This window comes from Acartia tonsa, chromosome 15 (genome assembly GCF_053477335.1).
Source record: "Acartia tonsa isolate MP-2025a chromosome 15, ASM5347733v1, whole genome shotgun sequence".
NCBI classification, from domain to species: domain Eukaryota; kingdom Metazoa; phylum Arthropoda; class Copepoda; order Calanoida; family Acartiidae; genus Acartia; species Acartia tonsa.
Genome location: NC_137274.1, coordinates 19,022,585 through 19,045,084, shown reverse-complemented (window position 1 = coordinate 19,045,084; position 22,500 = coordinate 19,022,585). Strand labels below are relative to the sequence as shown.

General features: G+C 34.7%; 2 protein-coding genes across 2 annotated transcripts in view; one reads left to right on the top strand and one right to left on the bottom strand.

Moving 5' to 3' along the window:
• Positions 1-22,500, bottom strand: part of LOC145307202 (uncharacterized) — a 360,433-nt gene that overhangs the window by 250,466 nt on the left and 87,467 nt on the right. The window lies entirely within an intron of this gene.
• Positions 14,021-16,987, top strand: LOC145307277 (uncharacterized). The gene is made up of 2 exons (XM_080149642.1): positions 14,021-14,622; positions 15,117-16,987. Exon 2 carries the CDS (start codon positions 15,136-15,138, stop codon positions 16,129-16,131), a length of 996 nt encoding a protein of 331 aa, XP_080005768.1. The 5' UTR covers positions 14,021-14,622; positions 15,117-15,135; the 3' UTR covers positions 16,132-16,987.

Below are 22,500 nucleotides of genomic sequence, written 5' to 3'. Positions count from 1 at the left end.
AAATGAGAGCCGCCGTGTCAAAGAGTAGTTTTAAAGATTGGTTAATTTTGATCCTGATGTAACTCACTCTTTAAGGAGATGTGGCCTCCCAGCTGCCCCGATCTTAATCCAATGGACTTTTGGTCCTGGAGCGCCATTAAAGCATGAACCAATAGACGCGCCCATACCAAAAAGACCTCTCTCATTGCTCCTATCATGGAGAACTTCGCCTGCTTGAACAGGGACATGGTGACCAGGGTTGGCGGGCGGTTCAGGGGGCGGGTAGAGGCGGTGATTGAGGCTGGCGGCGATTTTATTATATAATCTAATAGTCATATACCTAGGTTACTTCCCAGTTTTTAAAATTCAATAAAATCTTTAAAATTGACGATTTTATTATAATTTGTTTAAAAATAAGAAAAAGTCCGGATTTATGTGGTGCACCCTGTATTATATTGTTATTCAAGCCAGCATTATGAAGGAGTTTACAAGTAAATTGAGATAAAAGAATAGAGTGTGCATAGAAATTGTTGTCATCCCACTTAATGAAATCGTCCTCTATGCTTATTTTTAAAGATCTATCTTTTGCAACTAAAATTAAATGGGATAATTGTAGATAAAAATCGTTTGAAAAGCCTTCATAAAACATATTGTATAAGTAAAAGTTTTCTTTTAAAAAGATGAATTCTGGCTTACTATCATTTAGAACATAATCTAGAAATAATGCAAGTTTATGTATAAAATAGGTAGGAAACACACAGAAATAGAGGGCATGTTCTGTTGAACTTATTATATTACATTTTGAACATAAATTTGAATCAGTTAATTTAAATTTATATAGTTTATTTTTACTATTTAATGTTCTGTTCATTTGTTCAAGGATAAAATTTTTATAATATAAAATAATTGGCATGCTAAATATTTTTTTTAACGACATAGAAAGCATTTCTTTGTCTGGAATATATAACTTATCACTCACTCTAGTTTTTAGTGCAGGTAGCTCACATGAGTTTTTATTTCTATGAATTAGTTTAAAATGGAGAGAAAATACAGATTTGTTCTTTAAAAAAACTGTTCCAATTGGAATCAAAAGTTGCTTTGCTCTCTTCATGCTAAACACACAATCTCTAGGAAAAGCTGTTTTTGTTGACTCTACTAGTTTACTCAATTTATTTATTAAAGAAACATCTCTAATTATATTCGATAGATCAGATTTTATGCATGGCAAAAACAATACTTTTTCATCAATTTTTCTTGTTTCAAATATGGAAGCAATGGTTAGCTTCTTAGTTTTAAGTAATATATTTTCATCGTGTTTATTAACCCATTAGTGCCGAACTTCCCCCCTGTCGTCAGAATCACTTGAAATTTTAAACACAGCTTCCTTAAGGGATTGTAAGACATTTGTATTTTTAGATTTTTTGATTTGTGGCATACCAAAGAAGTTTTTTTTTTGCGTCGTTTCCGACGCATTCGGACTAATCATTTTTCCCATGCGTCTATTATGTACCATATCGGACTAATCATCTTAGGCTTTTACTGTATAATCTATTAGTTGCTTCGCCCCTAACCTCTAGGGTGCGTGGGGAATGTCAGGAAAATAGCATAAAACCATCCCAAGATATTTATAAAGCTTTCCTGATAAGTAAAACCAATTCAGACCCGAAATTTCTATAATCTTTAGCTTCAGACAAAAACCTTACTACTTTATAGTATGGAACACTATACTAGCAGCGGCTTCGCCCCTAGAGGCATCCAGGGACCCTTGGGTTTGGGGGGAGTCAAACCCCCTCTTTCAATTACAGTTTTTAAAGAAAAATTTTTAAAAAATAATGAGAGGGGTTTATTATTTTCTAGGGGTGATTTCTCCTAGAGCGGTTGTGGTACTCTCCCCCAAAATAGTTATAAACCTTACCAGGTCCTATGAGAAGCTACCATGTAAGGAGAACCATATCGGTTCAGTGGTTAGTGAGATCCCTTAGTACACACAGACACATGTATGTAGAATGTATTTAGATCCTGTTACTTTATTAAAAGGATACATAACACAGATACTCTACAATCAGTGTCTGTCTGTACGTCCATTCGTCTGTATAAAACAATTCAGAATATAATTATTTGGTACTAGTGGCTACGCCCCTAGAGGCCTTTAGGGGCACTTGGGATGGGGAGAGGTCATTGAATTTTACAAGAATATTTTTTATTTTAGATTTTAAAAAAATTAATTTCATTAAGTTCATTCTATTTTTTCTTGTGTTGGGGGTCTTTTTTAAGTGGCGATTTCTCTTTGGAGGTTGGTGGTACTCTCCCCCAAAATATTTATAAGCCTTACCAGGTTCTATGAGAAGCTACCATGTAAAGGAGAACCATATCGGTTCAGTGGTTAGTGAGATCCCTTGGTACACAACACACAGACACATGTAGAAAGTATATCCTGTTACTTTATTAAAAGGATACATAACACAGATACTCTACAATCAGTGTCGGTCTGTACGTCCATTCGTCTGTATGAAACAATTCAGAATATAATTATTTAGTACTAGTGGCTACGCCCCTAGAGGCCTTTAGGAGCACTTGAGATGGGGAGAGGTCATTGAATTCAACAACAATATTTTTTATTTAAAAAGAATTAATTTCATTAAGTTAATTCTATTTTTTCTTGTGTTGGGGGGTCTTTTTCAAGGGGCGATTTCTCTTTGGAGGGTGGAGGTAACCTCCCCAAAAATAGTTGTAAACCTTCCTAGGACCTATGAGAAGATACAAAGTAAAAAAAGAAGCATATCAGTTAAGCAGATACACAGATAGATACCCTTTCACTTTATTACAATGTTTAGCAAAGAAATATGATTTTGTCGACAATTATATTGAACAACCCAATACATGACAACCCCTCACCCCCCCCCCCCAGCCCCTGTTAATCCTTAAAGTTTTATAATAACTTTTTCTTATTTGTTGTCTTACCAACTGTGGGGAATTGTATTTGTATTTTGATTGGTTGGTTTATTAAGTGTCCAAATGTTTCAACCACTAAATGTAATCTACAGAAAGATTTTATGGTATAATATCCCTGAGTAAGTACATCAATTTATCGCCCATTGACTTACTATTTTAGATCCCTAACCAATACATTTCTTAGTTGTAGCGTAGTTGTTAATTATTTGGATGCAATTATATATATACAGACGGACGGATGTACAGACAGACCATAATTGTAGAGTATTTGCGCTATTTTTATGAATATATTAACAGCTAGGCTGCAATAAAAATTACGGAAGTATAAACATATTTACAGTCTTTAATTGGCTGTAATTTTGGATATATAGACAGACATACATACATTCCCTAGTTGTAAGGTAGCTATTATTTATTTGGATGCAATTATGGAAATACAGACAGGTGGACGTACAGACAGACCCTAGTTGTAGATTATCTGCGCTACTACTTTTATATCCTTAAAATAAAGTAACATGTTATTTGTGTCTTTGTGTGTGTACCAAAGGACCTTGCTAACCACTGAACCTATATGGTGCTCCGTTACATGGTAGCTTCTACTAGGTCCTGGTAAGGTTTATAACTATTTTGAAGGAGGGTACCACCACCATCCCTGAAGAGAAATCATCCCTAGAAAATAAAAAAAACCCAAAATTAAAAAAAAAACTTTTTCTTTAAAAAATTGTAATTAAAAGAGGGGATTTGACTCCCCCTGCAATCTAAGGGGCCCTAGATGCCTCTAGGGGCGTAGCTGCTGCTTGTATTGTATTCCATACTATAAAGTAGTAAGGTTTTTTGGCTCAAGCCAAAGATTACAGAAATTGAAGGTCTGAATTGGTTTTACTTATCAGGGAAGCTTTATAAATACCTTGGGATGGTTTTAAGCTAATTTCCTGACATCCCCCACACGTCCTAGAGGTTAGGGGCGTAGCAACTAGTAGATTATAGGAGATTATACAGTAAAATCCTAAAATGATTAGTCCTATAAGGTCAAAAAGGACGCAATGGCTAAAATGATTAGTCCGAATGCGTCGAATACGACGCACAACAATTTATCAAAAAAAAGTAAGTAAACTAACTAAAATTAAAGAAAACTTAGCAGAAACTAAAAATATATAACAAATGCTATAATTAATTATAAATAAGTATGTTTTAATTCTTTAAAAGAAAAAAGTTAGGCCTGGTGTGGAAATTTTTTCCTATTTTTTCCACTTCTGCCATGAAAATATGATTTCATCTGGTCATCGAATGAAGTAAGAGGCCAAGCAATGTAGAGGACAAAACTTGAAGCTCTATTCAGTTATTTACAAACATTTAAAAAGGACAGCATAAAAAAATAGAGTGATAGTATAGGTTTGAATTTGTGCGTTGTTTAAGACCCTATTGTCATTAATGGGTTAAAAGGTGTTGAAATATTAGCAAAATTGGATGAAATAATGGGGGAATGGAAAAACGTGGATGGTTCATGTTCTAAATCATAAAAAAACTCACTTAGCTTATGAAAATAATTACCACCTGCACATGGATAAAGACTCTTAAAGAAATTTTGATGCTCAATTATTGTTTTATAACTAAATGTAGGTAACATTGCTTGAATGTTTAGATGTTTATGTTCTAAAATTAAGCTAATGGTAGTATCATTATGTTGGGAAGAAAATCTTAGACAATTCATAAAACTATTTAACCATATTGAAAATGCTTGGGTGTCAGGTTTTAGAAAGTTCAAACCACCCTGAGTGAAATCTTGTTCTATACGATTTTGTGAAATTTTATATCTGTATGATATTTTTCCATCAGGATTTCTACTAGACCATAAAAACTTTGAAATAATTTTCCAAATTGATTTACAATATTTCTCGTCAGGGGGATAAATTCTGTATACATGATAAGCACAGGCTGATAATAAATGGCTACAAAGATTGCGTCTTTTAATCAAATTATAACTGCTTTTTAGAGGAATTGACTTTGCTTTTTTTTCAAGTTTACTACATAATTCATCATAAGTATGAATTCTTGCTAAATTTTGATTAAAGGAGAGGTAAATTCCAAGATGTTTAAGTTTGTCGACAATTTTCCCTATAGAAGCAAGATCGGGGGGGAAGGTGCCATGGGTTAAAATTTTTGTCTTACTAAAGTTTATATGAAGCCCGATACCTTTCTCAAGTTTGTGCAATAACTGTTTTAAATCATTAACATCCTTATTTGTCTTCAATTGAGAAATTAAAATAGAATCATCAGCAAAACTTTTAGGTTTGGTATGTTTCTTTCCAATCTTATAGAAAATATGCTTTAATTTTTTGCTGATTAAGCATCTTATAAATATATGGTTTGTAATTATAAATTTACTTCCACTGGGTGGGTCACCTTGAGCCGACCCCCTTTTTAACTTGTAGAATTTGGAGAATGTTCCTTTTATAGCTACTCTAAATCTACCGTTATTTGTAAGTTGATTAAACGTTTTTGCAAAACTACCGTTGGGAAATATATGCAATAAGATTGAGTCAATAACTGAGGGTAAAATTGTGTCAAAGGCACGTGACCAATCAAGTGCAATGATTTGAGCATTGACCTTCTTTTTAACAATGTGGTTTATGGCGGCTGTAATGTTAATTGATGCATTGGACATTGTTCTGTTAGGAACAAAGCCAAATTGTTGACTATGAATAATTTTATGAAGATGGACATTAAGTTTTTTATTCAGTGCCTTAGACAGAATTTTATACACAGTTTCCAATAACGCTATGCCACGATAGTCGTCAGGTGACAAAAGGTCACTATTTTTCTTGGCAATGAAAATTATATTTCTATCTTTTATGAATTTAAAGGGGCTTTGATCAATGTCGATATTGTACAGCATGACCCTCGAAAAAGTATTTTTAAGCATCTGCAGCCTATATTTCCCAATAAAATATTAAAAGATTCATATGTACTTGTTCTCTATAATTTTCTACATCAAAGGATATCAAAATGTTTTTTTTACATCAATTAACAGCCGAGATTTTTAAAGCCAAAGTTTGGAAAAAGTGCTTGAGAAACTGGATATTGCTAAATATTTCTTAGTTTTTTATTAGTATAATACTTTTTATCAACCAGTTAAAAAACAAATAAGAAAGAAGAGCAAGTTTACAATTGATACATTTTTTATTGCATTAAAAAACGTTACTTTTACATATAAAAAACTACTTTTCAAATTTTACTGAATACATTTTTCTTATAACCATTTTCCCTCAAATCTTATAATATCTCCCACTTATTAATATGACCTTAAATAAACCCCTCCCCAATTTATGCTCATTACCGAAAGGATTAGCGCAACCTTTACCAATAAATTCACGCCCACTTATCCAATTAATCTAAGAAACATAAAAATCATTTAAATTATTAAATGTTTAATAAAAGTTTGTAGCTGTAACTTTTTGGTTTTTTAACTTATTTTGATAAAATAAAAAGTGTTTGATTTCTGTTTATGTAAACTTTCAATTTGCTACTATTTTTTATAGGATTTCTTTCTGTAAGGGTGTTTTTGCAATTTACACTAATCAAAAAATGCCTTTTAGAGCAAGTGAAAAAAGTGCTTTCAGCATGAAATAAATTTCTTGGAAAAATCTTTATATAAGTTTTATAAAAAGTATTGAAATTATGAGGAAAACACGTCATTTCACTTTAAAAAATCATTTTTCCTGAAAAGTTACTTTTTCCTCAGCCACTTTTTCAAAACTTTGGCTCCAAAAATCTCAGCTGTTAATTGATGTAAAAAAAATATTTTTAAATCTACTTATGTGGAAATCTACAGAGAACAAGAACATATACAGTTTTTGATAATTCATTGAGAAATATGGGCTGCAGATGCTTAAAAATACTTTTTCGGGGGTCATGCTGTATAAGTTATTCAAAGCTCTTGTTATAAAATTTGGAAAAATATTAATTAAGAACTCAAATAGAATTTTTGTTTCTGAAGTAATTCCTGGGGCAGAACAGTTTTTCATAGACTTAATTATATTCTTAAACTCAATAGATGTAGAATAAGGAGAAGTAAGACTTTTAATTTGCGGAAATATTTCATCTAATGTCAAATCATAGTCCTCTAGTAAACCCTTTAATTCAGAGGGGGGGATGTTTTCAGGGGACACAATTTTGGCATGATTTTCTGCAAATATATTTGCTAGTTTATGGGGACATGTTACTGTATTACCATCAATTTTTAATTTGTAATTCTGCTTCTTAAGATTTGGTATATGTTTAAATGTATAGCTATTGTTTGCCCCATCAACTTTTAATCTTTGCATATATTTAAATTCTGCTTGTGTAAAAACTAGACCTTTGAAATAATCTTATTGGGTTTTTACTAGATTTTGGATTTGATTTAATGTATCTCTGGAATTATATCTACTTAAATTTTCATACAACATGTTAACTTGCTTGTTAAATTCTTGTGTTTTATGAAAATTTTTCAGTTTATATTTAGAGAAAAAACGATCATGTTCATTTTTAAGATGCTTCAGAAGTTTAAAAAAAGCAGTTGTATCTTTATACTCGAGGCTATTAAATGACATTTCATTATCTAAGCAAGTTGGGTTTTGAACATAAAATTCTTTAGACTTTAATAAAATGCCGGGATCTGCGTAATCAAACAAAAATTCAGTAGCTTTTTTTTTCTAGCATAGAGGTAAAGTCCTTATTTCGAAATAAATAATTTTTCCATTTAGGAGATGCATATATGTATGGTTTTTTAAAGCTAACTGTCGCATGCATGTGGTCACTAAAGCTATTGTGCTCAAATCTTATGGAAGTAAAACCATCGAAATTGACAAAAAAATGATCTATATTGCTAGTATGTAATTTTTTATTTCGAATAGTGGACCAAGTATATGCATGATTACTGCCTAATTTGTCTGCTAGATCAAACAAGTTAAATTTGCTTAGAAATTTTTGTAACCGCTTAGCTTTACAAGAATGGTGAGGTGAATCAAATGATATATTGAAATCACCATATATGCAAAAATTGCTTATATTATTGTTTACAATGAATTTTTCGATTTCAGAAAGAACAGTAAAACACTCCAATATGTCGCATGGGAGATACACTATAATGTTCTCAATATATTTTTCTTTTATCTTCAGTCTAATGTAACATGCATGTTTTGATGAAATTACTTTAAAATTTTCAGTTTCTAAGCTATTATGAGAATATAATAGTATCCCTCCTTTTCCTCCTGACGTTTCCCCGATGTAACTACAATTATTTGGGAGATTTGGGGTATTTTTGCTAGGTTTTAATTTTGTTTCTAAGAGAGCATATAAGGAAGGTATGCCATTATTGGAGTATTCCAGTTCTTTGATTTTGTGTGAAATCCTATTTAGTCTATGCCTTTTGCTGTTACTTGAGAGGAGCCCTAGACCACGACAGTTAACAAATCTTATGTTAAAAGAGGAGTCAAATTGCATTCTAATCTTAACTTAAAACTAATAATATAACTATATAATAATAAGAAGAAGGGGGGAGCGTCCGCGTTTACTTTGATGAGTACTGTTGATAAAAGGGTTAGAGTTTTGACAATTGTTGATGCCGTCCACAGAATCTGAGGGAGTGTTGTGTTTGTTAGTTTTCTTTGACTTTTTTCCTAATAACTTTTACAATAATGACCAATACTAAATATGATAAATAAGAATAAATTTTTAGGGAATCTATATAAATGTCTTTATATGGTTTTAGACTATTTTGCATACTTCCACTGTCCAGCCCTAGAGGTTAGGGGCGAAGCAAATAGTATGTTATAAAGTAGTAGAATTTGTATCTGTCTGTGCTACGAATTTTAGAAAACTTAATTATAAGTCAATAAAATGTTTTATAACATCAATTCATCGGCCATTCTCTTATCCCTTGATATACCTTATAGCAAGGACAATTACATCCATAAGTAGTGAAGCAATAACAAGAATATCCTTATAATTAAAGTAACAAAATATCTGTATGTGTGTGTCCTGGGAAAGGTTTATATCGATTTTTCTTTCATTATAATATTTCACCTACCATACACAAAATAATGATAAAATAAAGTTTGTTTAACAAGATCTTTTAAACGGTTCAAATGGGTAGGTTTAATGCTATTTACTATTTTAAATTTTTTCTTTGACTGAAAATATATCTTTCTACATTAGATTTAGGATATATGTGTATATATTAACAAGGGAAAATTTGTCGACAATTTAGATGGCTAATATGGACCCCATTTATTGGTCAGTTTATTCATCTAGTAGGAGAGGATGGTATAGGTTAAAGAGGGTGGATGGGGTAACCATATTTTAGCCAAGTGCATCATTTTGTTAGAGTACATTAAAATCTGGTGCAACATCCATTTAATATTTAAATCAATTCTTTCTATCTATTTATCTTTGAAAATGGCATTTTTTTGATGTTTTTTTTTATCTTAACTGATTCCTAAATATAAATATTTAAGTTTAAACAACATTTTAAGTAAATTTGTTGCAAAACTGCTTAAATACAGGATGCTGTTTAAGGACATACTTACATTTTTAGGACCTGAATATAGAGATGCTTCGCTTGTAACATTTTACTATACTGTAAAAATATTAAACTGAGGTTAAAAAATAGATTTTTTCAATAATTACTCAACAGAATTTTAAAAGTAAGGTGTCAAATTAAAGATCTTACTATTTTTGTTCATACTGGCCCCTTTCTACTTTTATTTTGTTGCGTTTTAATACCTTAAAACAGACTTAATTATTTTTTTAAAAAACTTAAATTACTAAAAAAAACCAATTGCATATCTGAATTCTATGAAAAATTTTACATCTACTACTTACTAAAAGCACCGGCTAGATATCTTAAATAAAAAGCAAAAAAGTTAATACACCTTCTTTTAGACTATTTTCCTGACCTTCCCCATTCTTTTCTAACGAATAGGGGCGAAGGAACGTTAAAATGTAAGTTTTAAAGTTAACAATGGACTATTCCATCCTTATGCCACCTTCCCCTGAGATGAGGGGCAATTCTATCAAGTTAAAATCCCCCTTTGGGCTTACCCATTCTATTTGCTGCTCCTTATGTATATACATGTATTTCTATATACATACACTAGCGGCTTCGCCCCTAGCCTCTAGGGGCTTTGCTCCAAGAGGTTTGATCAACTTAATTTTTCGTATTTTAGATTTAAAAAGAAAAAGTAAAAAAAAAATTTTTTTTTTGGGGGGGGGTATTTTCATTTTTTGGGGGGGTTGGGGGTGTCCCACCCCCCAAGAAAATAGCTTAAAACCATCACAGGACCAGTAGGTATATTCCCTGAAGAGTAGAGCCCAATCGGTTCAGTGGTTACTGAGATCTTAAGCTTCAGACGGACAGACAGACGGACAGACGGACAGACGGACAGACAGACATCGTTCTACTTTGTATTATAGATGTGTGTGTCATTCCGGAGCCTTTTAACAATGGACCATTCCACCCGGCTTAAAAATATCACCTTCCCCTGAGTCTATACATAAGTGTGTGTGTGTTTGTGTGTGTGTGACAGAGCCTTTTGAGAGAGGGGTATTTTTTCCGTTAGCATAACATTTTTCACATATTTGTTTTTTCTCTTGGCAATAGTCTTACCAGGAAAATAATGATAAGTAAATGGTTTTACAATTAAATATTTTAAGAATGCATGTTTTACTATAATTAATATATGTATGTTTATTTTAACAATGTTTTAATGCAATTTAATAAACACAATATTAATTAATAATTAATTAAGTGCAGCATCCATTTGATAAAAAAGTTTTTATCTTAAATCAAAAGATCTTGAAAAAAATAGCCTTATTCATAAAAACAAATAGCCTAAAACCATCTCAAGACCCATAAGAAGCTTCACTGTAATGGAGAACCATTTGGGTTCAGATAATAGCCAGAGCCTTTGCTACAGACAAAAAAAGCTTATTTCTTTATACAATAGGATGTACAATTAATTTTTTAAAAGTTACCAGTTAATTATTCTCAGTTCCTTTAGTAATTACTTTATCTCTGAATATATTTTAGCCATTCCATTTACTCCTCCTTATGGATATAAATATGTGCATGTGTGTGTGTGTGTGCGTGTGTGTGTGTGTAACAGAGGCATGTGACCTAGTTTAATCTAAAAATTTTGTATTTTAAGGACTAACGTTTACAAAACAAGGACAATAAAAAATTATGTTGATAAGTAGCGAAGCAGTAAAGTTTGTTAATCCTATTATATAAAGTAGAAAGCTTTTATGTAGCAAAGGATCTCGCTAACGGCTGAACCGATATGGTTCTCCTTCTTATAGGTCCTGGAGAGGTTTAAAAGTATTTTGTGGAAGGGTATCTCCACCGCCCCAGTAATAAATTATCCCTCCCCCCCCAAAAAATATTTTAAATTTTTCTTCATTTAACTCAAATTTATAATGGGGGGGGGGGAGGTTAGGTTTTCCTTTTATTATCTTAAATGCCTCTAGAGGCTTCTAGGGGGCGTAGCCACTAATTTTAGAAAAAGAAAGAGAGGAATATTAATTTAAAAGTATTTGAAGGAACAAAACAATTGTATTATGTACGGACATTCTTTATTTATAGAGTAGCTGCACTTCTTAATTGTAGACATGAAGAAATCCCTCTCTTTCTCTTTCTCTCTCTCTCTCTCTCTCTCTCTCTCTTTCTCCCCTCTTTTTTTTTCCGTAACTCCGAACCACTGATAACTCTGCAAATATCGGTTTAACATTTTAGAAAATCAGCGTACTTGAAAAATTTTCCCATTTTTTGTAATTTTTCACTACCCCTTTCCCTTTTTTGTTGTTGAGCTATGTAGGGTTATAAAATTTTGATTTTTGGAATATTGTGAAAAAAGGAGAAACAAGGATGAAAACATCCATAAAAGCGAAGCACTGAAATGATAGGACATACAAACATTAACACTTATAGATTGTCAGAACTGATTCCTGGATATTTGATGTCATTCTTATATATTTCTGACCTGATTATAGAGAAGCTTCGCTTATAACATTGTAATATATTGTACAAAAAGTGAAATAGAAATTGCTAGTCTAAAAGGGTTATTTTTTTCAGGGAAGCTCTAACAATGTCAAAAAAAGCAATATCCTATAACTTTGGGGACTAGTGTAACAAACAGCCTATTGTCCCCTCTCTCTCTCTCTCTCTCTCTCTGGCTTTAAATCACTTTGTCTAATAAGCAATTGCAATTGTATATTGCTACAGAAAATATAACTTTTTTGTTGTTGTATGATCACTAAACATCTGCTTTGGATCATGTTATCTGTATGTCTTATTAGACATTAGGGACTGTAAATTTCCGTGGTACCCAAAGTATTATAACAGCATCTTATTAGACATTGAGGACTTTTAATTTCTGAGGTACCCAAAGTATTATAACAGCATCTTATTGGACATTGGGGACTGTAAGTATGTACGCATGTCCGTCCTTTATTTTGTTGTGCTTTGCTACATTTGCTACATCCTTGAGCTATTATCACATTTATATAGCATAGTATTATAGACAGCTATCCACGGACATTATGCGGATAGTATGGCTATAAACTGGTTCTAATAAAGCAGATATTAACCGGTTTCAAAGCCATACTGGAAAATGATATCTTCTCATCCTTGCTATTATCAAATTTCTCAGTTTTATAATACCATTTTCTTATTCGTTGGCTCAACAACTTTTAAGTCTCTTTCTTTAACACATAGAAAATGGTATAGAAAAATCGGAGGGAGGAAGGGCTCAGAATAATTTTTAAAAGCGAAGCTTTTGATAATTAGGGTCGGTCTGTCCGTCCGTACGTCCGTCCGTCCGTCTGTCCGAGATAGTTAGCTTTTATTCGTTATTTTAGGCATGTTAGAATTGTCCTATCGATTTCAAACTTTGCATGGTGATTCCTGTAGTAGTTAGGTACGATTTAGAAAGCGCAGCAATTCTATAATCATTACAAGAATGTTTTACGTCCATTTTAAACATGTTGATTTTTCTACTTTTTTAAAAACAAATTTTTATGTAATCTAATTATCCGTTTGATCTGATTTTTGGTATATTGATTCCTGGGACAACAAAGAACAATATTTTAAGCGAAGCAACTCTATAACAAAGCCCTAAAGATGTAAGAATGTCCATAAACATTATCCTGTATCAAGCAGTTTTTCACCAAATTTACTTACAATTTTGCTTCGACTCTTATACTTTTTTTTCTGATTATTCAGTTCTGACACTATACAATTGTTAACGTCCGTTTCTCCTACCATTTCAGTGCTTCGCTTTTATGGATGTTGTCATCCTTGTTTCTGTATGGCTTTGAATATGCACTGTTGATAGCTGATAATTAAGTTAAAATGATAATGTCATATCTAAGCGTTGCTTTTATTGATGTTGTCAACGTTGTTTCAACACAATTCCTACCTTTTTTCTAAAGTTTTGCCATTCCAGGATTCTGACATTTTTTACATTTTACATTTGTCTACACTTGCTTCTAATTTAATAACTATAAATATAAACAATAAACATACATATATTAAATATTATAATGTGTATATGTACAAAATATAGAGCTATGATATATATTCATATATGTGGATATGTAAACTGTATTCTCTTTACCTGGCAATCACAGGACCTCTGATCCACTGGTATGCCAGTATGAAAACCTGAACATTCCATTCTGAAAAAAATAGATATGAATGAATAAAAAATAGACTAGCATAACATAATGCCTTATTTTACATAAAAAAATACACAAATAAAATGCATTACATTGATTTTTCTTCAAAGATAAAAAAAAGTATATTTACATTACAAAAAGTTGTTTGCTTTCAAAATTGTTTTTTTTTCGCCTCAAAATATGGATGTAAAAAAAAGTAAAAAAAAATATAAAAAACTGCTTGTTAGCTCTTCACTGGTTGATGGGAGAACAACAGTAACAGCTGGCTGACTCTGGGTGAGCGATGCTGTTGGCTTTTCCAGGGAAGTCCAAATTCTATGACAATTTATAAATATTACTAGTTGCTTTGCCCCTAACTGTTTAATTCAGAGAGTCGGGCTGAGCACACGCATTTAGCAAGCTCTCCCCCGCCCTACCCCATGTGTTAAGCTCAGTTCTACCTTCCCCCTCTCTCTCAACTAGTTCCCCTCTCCCCACTGCCCGTGGTCACTCCGCAGTTGGAGGAAAGGGAAGACACTGTAGCCAGAGGGCACCTCGTATTTAGGCCTGGCAATGTGTATGTGTTAACGTATCGGTCAATTGTTAACACAAAAAAAGTGAAAATAAAACATTAATGAATTAAAAAGTTTTTTTTTAACTTATGTGTAACCTAATCGCTTTAACTTAATGAACAATTTTTGGTGAAAACACTCTCAAATTTTTTTTTGATAATTTTATGATAATTTATCGGTCTGGCAACATTTTTACCGGCGCAAAGTACTCCCGACAAATAAGCTCTCCCATTGGCTAACATTTTTTCGCGTCCCACCATTGGTCAGCTGACCCACACTCACTCAGCACCCTCGGTTCCGCCATCTTCACTTCATCATGGCCTGTAGTACGTGTGACAACCCAGAATATTGGTCAAAGTTTAAAACAAATTTGGACGCTGCTTTGGATGTTAAGTTTAAAGAATACGATGCGAATATAGCTAAGGTAAGGGATGAGCTTATTCATAGTACTTTTGCCAGTCATAAAACCGAAATAAACGATATTAAATTGAGAGTCTCAGATTTAAATGTTAAAATTCAATCTATCGAAGGTATAGAAAATTTCGTAGATGCTAAATCTGTTGCAAGTGAACAAAAAGCGATTAGGACCACGATTACACAACAAAAAGACTATTTAAACTCTATTGAATCGTCGAGAGAAAATTTCGTCAAATTTCAACTTCTACAAAACTCGATAAGAGAGCAAAGGTGCCGCGATTGGAGTTGTAGAATAGTGAATTTTCAGCAGCCGTGGAGCCGTGAAAATATTACAGAGTTTATCATATTTAGAAACATTATAAGGCCCACCCTTGAAGCCGCTCTTAAACGTGGAGAATTAGAATATATTCCCTCACATTTTTGTGATATCGTCGAGCGTGCCCATATGCTCCCATATACAAAGGGCCAGATCCCCGTTTTTATTTTTCGTTTTATGTCTAGATCCTACCTCGACGCGTGGATGAACAATAAGAAGGCTGTGCTTGACCGTTACAACGCCGAGATCAAGAGGTTCAATCCCAGGAACAACGCGTCACCGGTCCCGTTCTTCCCCAATAGGTTAGTCCAGGCGAAGCAAGATATGTCCGACCTCAACAGGAAGACCATGACCTTTGTGTATGCCACAAACCAGATTTCGAGGGCCAAAGTCGCTGGCCAACATGTCCAATTTCAGCTCAAGAACGGCAGCCGCTGGATACGCTGCCTTAACCCGTTTGGCAAAGACCTGAAGGAAATGGCCCAACCCATACCTGGAAGCGAGGATTTTTTTCTGTCAGAGGCACCGCCTATCCTTTGTTTCAACAAGCTAGCGCCTGAGGAAAGGAAAACATTCTTCTCTAATCAGGCTGACTTAACAGAGGATGACTTCCCAAGACAGTTTAGTACGATCACAGCCCACCCTTCCAGCACGATTCAACATAATTTAACGTCTGCCCCTGCCCCAGCTCTTGGGGACCTAGCTGTGTTCCCTCCCATAGACTCTGCCGCAACCGTCGCAACCGCCGCACATACAGCCGTTGCACCAGCCGCACAGCCCACACAGTCAGTACCTGCCGCCGTCGCATCCGCAGCCGCCGCTACAGCTGATTTCACTGCCGCACCTGCCGCCGCGCTCACCGCCGCACCTGCCGCCGTGACCGCCGCCGCATCTGCCGCCACGTCTGCCGCACTTGCCGCCGTGTCTGTCGCCGTACCTGCGGCATCTATTGCCGTACCTACCGCCACACACACCGCCGCACTTGCCGCCACGTCTGCCGCATCTGCCGCATCTACACCTGTCGTTGACTCAGCACCTTCCGTACCTGTTGCCCCTGTCGTTGACTCAGCACCTTCTGTACCTGTTGCCCCTGTCGTTGACTCAGCACCTTCTGATCCTGTGGCCACGAGGGCCAAAGCTAGAGACACCGCCAACAAAGCTAAGCAAAGCAAAGCTACAAAGGCGGTAATCACATCATGAGGTTAAGTATCTTATACGTCGGAAAAAAAGGTACTTAACAAAATTATTATCATCATTTTTAAATTCATTTACAAAGTGATTTATTTCGAAAAACTTAATGTTTATATCCACGTAAACTCTATATTATTATAATATTAATATTAAATATTACCCAACTTGTTAGAACGCCAACATAGCATATTAATTTCAATCTATTTTTCTTATTTTTCTGCTGATTAGCATATAAAATACTTGGAACTTGTATGAAAATGAGTAGGGGGAACTAAACTAGCTTGAAATGTGTTGCCACCCCCAACACACACATAAACTAAACGCTATCGGAATAACCATAGTAAATATGGTAATTTTTTTCGCTTTAACGATAATATATTGTATATTACCTATTTTTATTTGTCCACTAATATCTACTGTGTTTCAGATGTCCATACTTGATGTTAAGACGATTCCTCCTGCGGTGCTCCTGGACCAGCTCTGCTATGACAAACCTCCCTAATGATCAGATTAACCAGGATTACGGTAACTTAAACGATAACATTGGTCTAAATCTTATGAATCCGATTTACGGCGACTACTTTAACGATTTTGAGAACGAATTCGGAATAAATTGCGTTTTTTCAAGTGAACAAGGTATCGTACAGAAACTGAAAACATTCAATGAAAACCTTCTCAATATTTTTAGTATTAATTGTCAGTCATTACATTCTAAATACAATGATATTGTCTCCACTGTAGACTTCTTTAGACAACATGATATCCACTTAAATGTTCTGTGTTTTCAAGAATTATGGCTGAATAAGGATGTAAATATGGATTGCTATGGAATTAATAATTACGATTGGCATGTTAAACTCCGCACAAAAAGTAGGGGGGGAGGGGTGGGTATTCTAGTAAGCAAATATTATAAAGTAGATAAACTATTTGATAAATTTTCATTTAAAGAAAATATTCTTGAATCTATTTGCTTAAAAATTTCCCACAATGGACTAAAGTTTTGCTTACTAAACTGTTATCGGCCACCCAATCAGAGTAGTGCTGAAATAGAAGAATTTTTTGAACTTTTTTTGGACCTGATTGATAGAATAGCAGCTTTAAGCATACCATACTTCATTGTAGGAGATTTCAATTTTGATCTTTTCAAAATAAATAATATAAATAGCAACTCCATGAGAATTATTGAGTCTTTTTCCTTTAACGGTATCATAAATACCGTTACCAGAGCTACTAGAGTAACTAGAACCACTGCAACCCTTCTTGATTTATTCGGGATAGGTAACTTTATTCAAAACCTAATGTCTTCCTTTGTCTTAACTTCAAAAATCTCCGATCACTTGCCAATTATTAATTCATTCCGAATAGACAGAGTAAATAAACCCAAACCTCCAGATTTCTTTGAAAAAAGAGAATTGAATGATGAAAACTTTGATGCCTTAAACTATGCACTCTACCACACTAACTGGAATCACGTTTTAAACCAAGACAACACAAACATTGCTTATGATAACTTTATTTCAACCTTTTTGAGACTTTATAATGAAAAGTGTCCAGTTAGAAAAAAACGAAAAAACAAACGTACCCAGCCTCAGCAGCCTTTCATGTCAGACTTTTTATTGCGTTGTAGATTGCATAGAGATATTTTGTACAGCAACTTTTTAAAAGACAAAACAATTGAAAATGAAAGTATTTACAATGTCTATAGGAATAATTACAATAGGCAAGTGAGAAGAGCAAAGATTGAATATTACAGACAACAAATAAGAGATGCAAACGGGGATGGGAAAAAACTCTGGAAAACCCTAAAGGAAGTCATTGGGTTTAGTAAATCTTCCCCTGAGTGCACATACCTTCAAGTAGGCCCAAACAAAATTGAAAATGACCAAGAAATAGCTAATGAATTTAATCGTTATTTTAGTCAGATTGGGTCTTCCCTAAGGCCTGAAATTCCTTCCACCCCCAAAAATTTCTTTGAATATTTACCACCCCCATGTCAAGATTCCCTCTTCTTTGAGCCATTGTACCCCTTCAAGGTTATTAATATCATTCGTAGTATTAAACCTAAGCGTTCCACAGACATAAATGATGTCTCGATGTATGTTCTGTCTCGCTGTGCTGATACCATTGCCACTCCCTTAACACATGTTTATAATTTATCACTTCAAAATGGCACTTTTCCTGAAAAAATGAAAACTTCCAAAATAGTTGTCCTTCACAAATCAGGTTCACTCAGCGAGGCAGATAATCATCGAGGAATTTCACTCATTGACAACTTTTCCAAGCCCATTGAAAAATATGTCTGTGAAACGCTGGTTAAGTTCTTGGAAGATCGGTCTTTTTTTAGCAACCGCCAGTTTGGCTTCATGAAAGGAATCTCAACCTTTCACAATGTATTGAACTTAAGCACATTGATCACCCAAGCACTCAGTCGAGACACTTCCTGTATGGCCATATTTTTGGACATAAGGAAGTGTTTCGACATGATAAATAGGGACATCCTTTTTAGCAAACTGGAGAATTCAGGGATAAGGGGGGTTGCACTTGATTGGTTCCGTAGTTATTATGCAAATAGGAAACAGCGTGTATATTTTAAGGGCCTTTTCTCCTCCACAATTGAATTCATTATCATTGGCGTACTTCAGGGGTCAGTCCTGGGACCAATTCTTTTTTTGATTTTTATCAATGACCTTGTTTCATGCAGTGAAGAGATCCTAATCAATCTCTTTGCTGATGACGCAGTGGGCTTCATTGAAAAGCAGAATATTATACAATTGATCAACCTTGCAAAGGAGCTTGTCCCCAGACTGACCCAATGGTACAATGCCAATAAACTTCTTATTCACCCCCGCAAGACCAAATGTATGGTCTTTTCCTCCCCCCGTGAGATACTCACCCCCGCTGAGCTCGCCGCTAAGACCAACTTTGAAGTCTATGTAAACATGAATAATCATAACGAAAATGATGAGTCAAAAATCACTAAGTTGGATCTTGTGAGCGGTACCAATGAGGGTAGTATCAAACACTTGGGAATTCAATTGGACGAGAAAATGAAGTTTTCTTATCATCTTGAAAAAGTCTATAGCAAAGTCTCTAAAATAATTTATAGTATGAAAGTAATGCGTCATTTGTTGGACAAGAAACACTTAAAGCTACTCTATTCTTCTTATATTAAGTCGAATATCGAATATTGTTGTCTCCTGTTCACTGCCTGTCCTATGTATCTGTTAGCACCAATCATTAAGTTGCAGAAGCAAGCCATTAGAATAATCGAAAATTTACCTAGCAGAGCTCACACAGCTGAATTCTTTAAATCTAATGGCATACTTCCATTTAACCTGTTAATTGAATTCAATGTTTGTAAATTTATGCACGCCTATAAATTAGGCAATTTTCCCAAAATTTTCGAAAACACCTGGAATTTTGTTCAAGACAGACATACGTATGGCACTAGGAACAGGAACAACTTTGCTTACGAACCGGGCACCAATAGAAACTTTCTCCTGCACGCCCCTCTTAACTCTTTCCCAACTATATTCAACAACCTTCCACTTGAAATTAAACTAATTGATAATAAAAATATTTTTAAGAAAAAATGTTTTACTTATTACCTAAACAAGATTGAGTTTTAAAAAAGCAAATATTTTAAAAAAGCAAATATTTTATTTTTGAAATTAAACTGATTGATAATAAAATTATTCTCAAGAAAGATATTTTACTTACTTATTACTTACTTTCTTAAAAAAAAAGCAAATACTTTATTTTTTCTCTTCCTCTATTTAACAATTTTTTGTTCTAACTAAGTTTCTATTCGTATCTTTAGCCCTCGACTTTTTGTAAGCACTTAATTTCTATACCAAAAAAATAATAAAACAGCATTTCTTTAACCTCAAATCTCAACGAGTAGGTTCCGTAGGAACCGACATACATACCTATGTATAGAGTAGCTTTAGCATAGTTTGTTTCTTATCCACTTTATTCATTTTACATTTTATATTTTGACTTTGACTTCTTCTATTATATTATATATTTTTTATCAAGCAACTAACGAATCGCGCAACCTCTACCTCTATTTTATCTAATAAAAAAATAACAAAGTTTTTTCATAATTTTGACCAAAAATATATTTATTTATTCAAATTTAGATATCGAAAATTTTGTTTAATATATGACTATCGCTGACTGGACTGGTTAAGCTCATGTAGTGGGCATAGCCATCTACTCGTCGTAGTCGCTGGAGTCATCGACGTCGTCGGGTTCCTGTTGGAGGAGCTCCTCCACAAGGTCCTGCTGGACGGTGACCAAGCGGTCCATGGTGGCGATGGAATCCATGTTGGCCTGGAAGGAGCGGGCGTACGTGGGCATTACTGAAATTAGCCTCACGACTAACCCATAGTTGGAGTACATCATGCGGAGGATCTCCTCATCGATGGCATCTTGGCGGAATCTCCTCCACATAAGTCTGTCGCCCTCGTACACGACGCCCATTAACCTCCTCTTGACCATAAACCAGAGGTCCAGACAGCGCCTGTCTACCCCCGGAAATGGGAGTAGATCAGGCACTGCCGCGAGGTTCAGCAGCTGCTGGACGCCGTGCACGGGTGCAGGATCATCGATTTCATCGCTTGAGTTCAACATGGCGATGAGCTCCTGCACCTGGTCTTGGAGGGGAACATCTTCTTCTCCTCCAGCCTCCTCCGGAACTTCCGGCGCCCCATCCGGTAAAGCACCTTGGCCTTGTCCAACTTCCTCTTCTTGATCTGACATTTCTGAGACAATTGAACTTTGACCCTACCCACCCCCATATTTATACCCCCCTTGTGTCTTAATACCATACATTATTCAATCTTAATTTAACTTATTAATTAATAAATAACTTTCCCTACTTCCGATTTCCCGCGTATTCCCCCTATGCTTTACAACCAATTGTCTCCCCCCCGCCCCCTCTTTTGCTTTATTCTTTTGCTTTATTCTGCCGTGCTTTACCGGAAAACCACTCTTCCCCCCTCCCCCTATTTTTCTCCCCCCCAGTATATACCAAACGATAGGCGCCGCTCCGTCTGTCTAGCTGGAAGTCACGGCCGCGCACAAACCACCCACCACTCCCCTTCTAGTTTTTTCCCCCCCTCCTCCCCCTAACCTGTTGAATTCCCTGACCCATCTCCCTTATTTTAACCAGTTTCTCACTTCACTTTTTTTTATGCTAATGAAAATTAATCCATAGCGAAATATTAACAGACATCCTATTACTCTATACATCCTTCATAAAAAATAAAAGTTCATAGCAAGATATCTAGGATTTATTAAACAAATCAATGAATTTATGATAATTTATGATATTTTAATACTTTTACTTTTTTGGATAAAACTAAACTGTATTATTCTTCAAAAACAATTTTATATTTCAATAGCCATATCAGTAACTTTTTGCAGTTTTTTTCTGTTGATTCATTGTTGATTTTTGTTGATTTTTGTGAACATCATGTGGACATTTCCGCGGGTGTTTTTGCGGATATTTTTGCGGATATCTTGTATATAAAGTCGTAGAGAACTTGACCGTAACTGGTTCAAACCGGAAATGGCCAACTTCTGGAACTATAGCTGGAGACAGGCCCCCTCTTGAGCAGTTATCCGCTCAGCAATTTCACCCAATTTAGCTTCATGAAACTCCATGTCCTTGTTTGGGTTGTATAGTGTGAGGGCCAACTCGGTTTCTAAATAACCCTGTTGGTATAGAAGACGGGCTACCTCACGACGTACTTCGTCACTGACATTGTCACCATTAACTATATTGAGAAGTCGTTCATATGTTATTGTCAATCTATTGCGTAGCGGCTGCCACATTTGTTGGTATTCTTCCTCTCCGAACATTTCGTGTCTAAACAATAGTAAGATTTAAACCTCACTAAAGCAAAGCTATAACCAAATTACGCGCGCAATAGCACGCCACAGTCTTTTTTAACATGACCCACTTTCACCCTTTTACCTTCAAAAAGGGGTGGAATCAATGGATTAATGATACGTTTTCGCCTTCCCTTAAAACCCCCTCCCCCCCCCCCTCTTCCTCTCCCATTTTGTTGCCCCATTCACAGCCATGCTGTGACCAGTTCTCAAAACACAAAAATCAGATTCCGGAGGAATCGAACCATACATATTTAGGGACACACTCCCATTATCAAAATACCAAAATCAGATTCCGTAGGAATCGCATATGACCTATTCTTAGGATTTTTTATATCCATTCTCAAAAATAAAAATCAGATTCCGTAGGAATCGAAACCAACCATTACACCTTGTTCACTTAAGTACACGATATGATTATTATTAGGGTATTCTTGTCCTTTTTTGGACTTTTCTTTGGTTTTTTTTTGGATTTTTTGG

Excerpts from the sequence above, each read along its gene's own strand:
- LOC145307277 (XM_080149642.1), top strand. The coding sequence starts at position 15,136 with ATGAACAATAAGAAGGCTGTGCTTGACCGTTACAACGCCGAGATCAAG.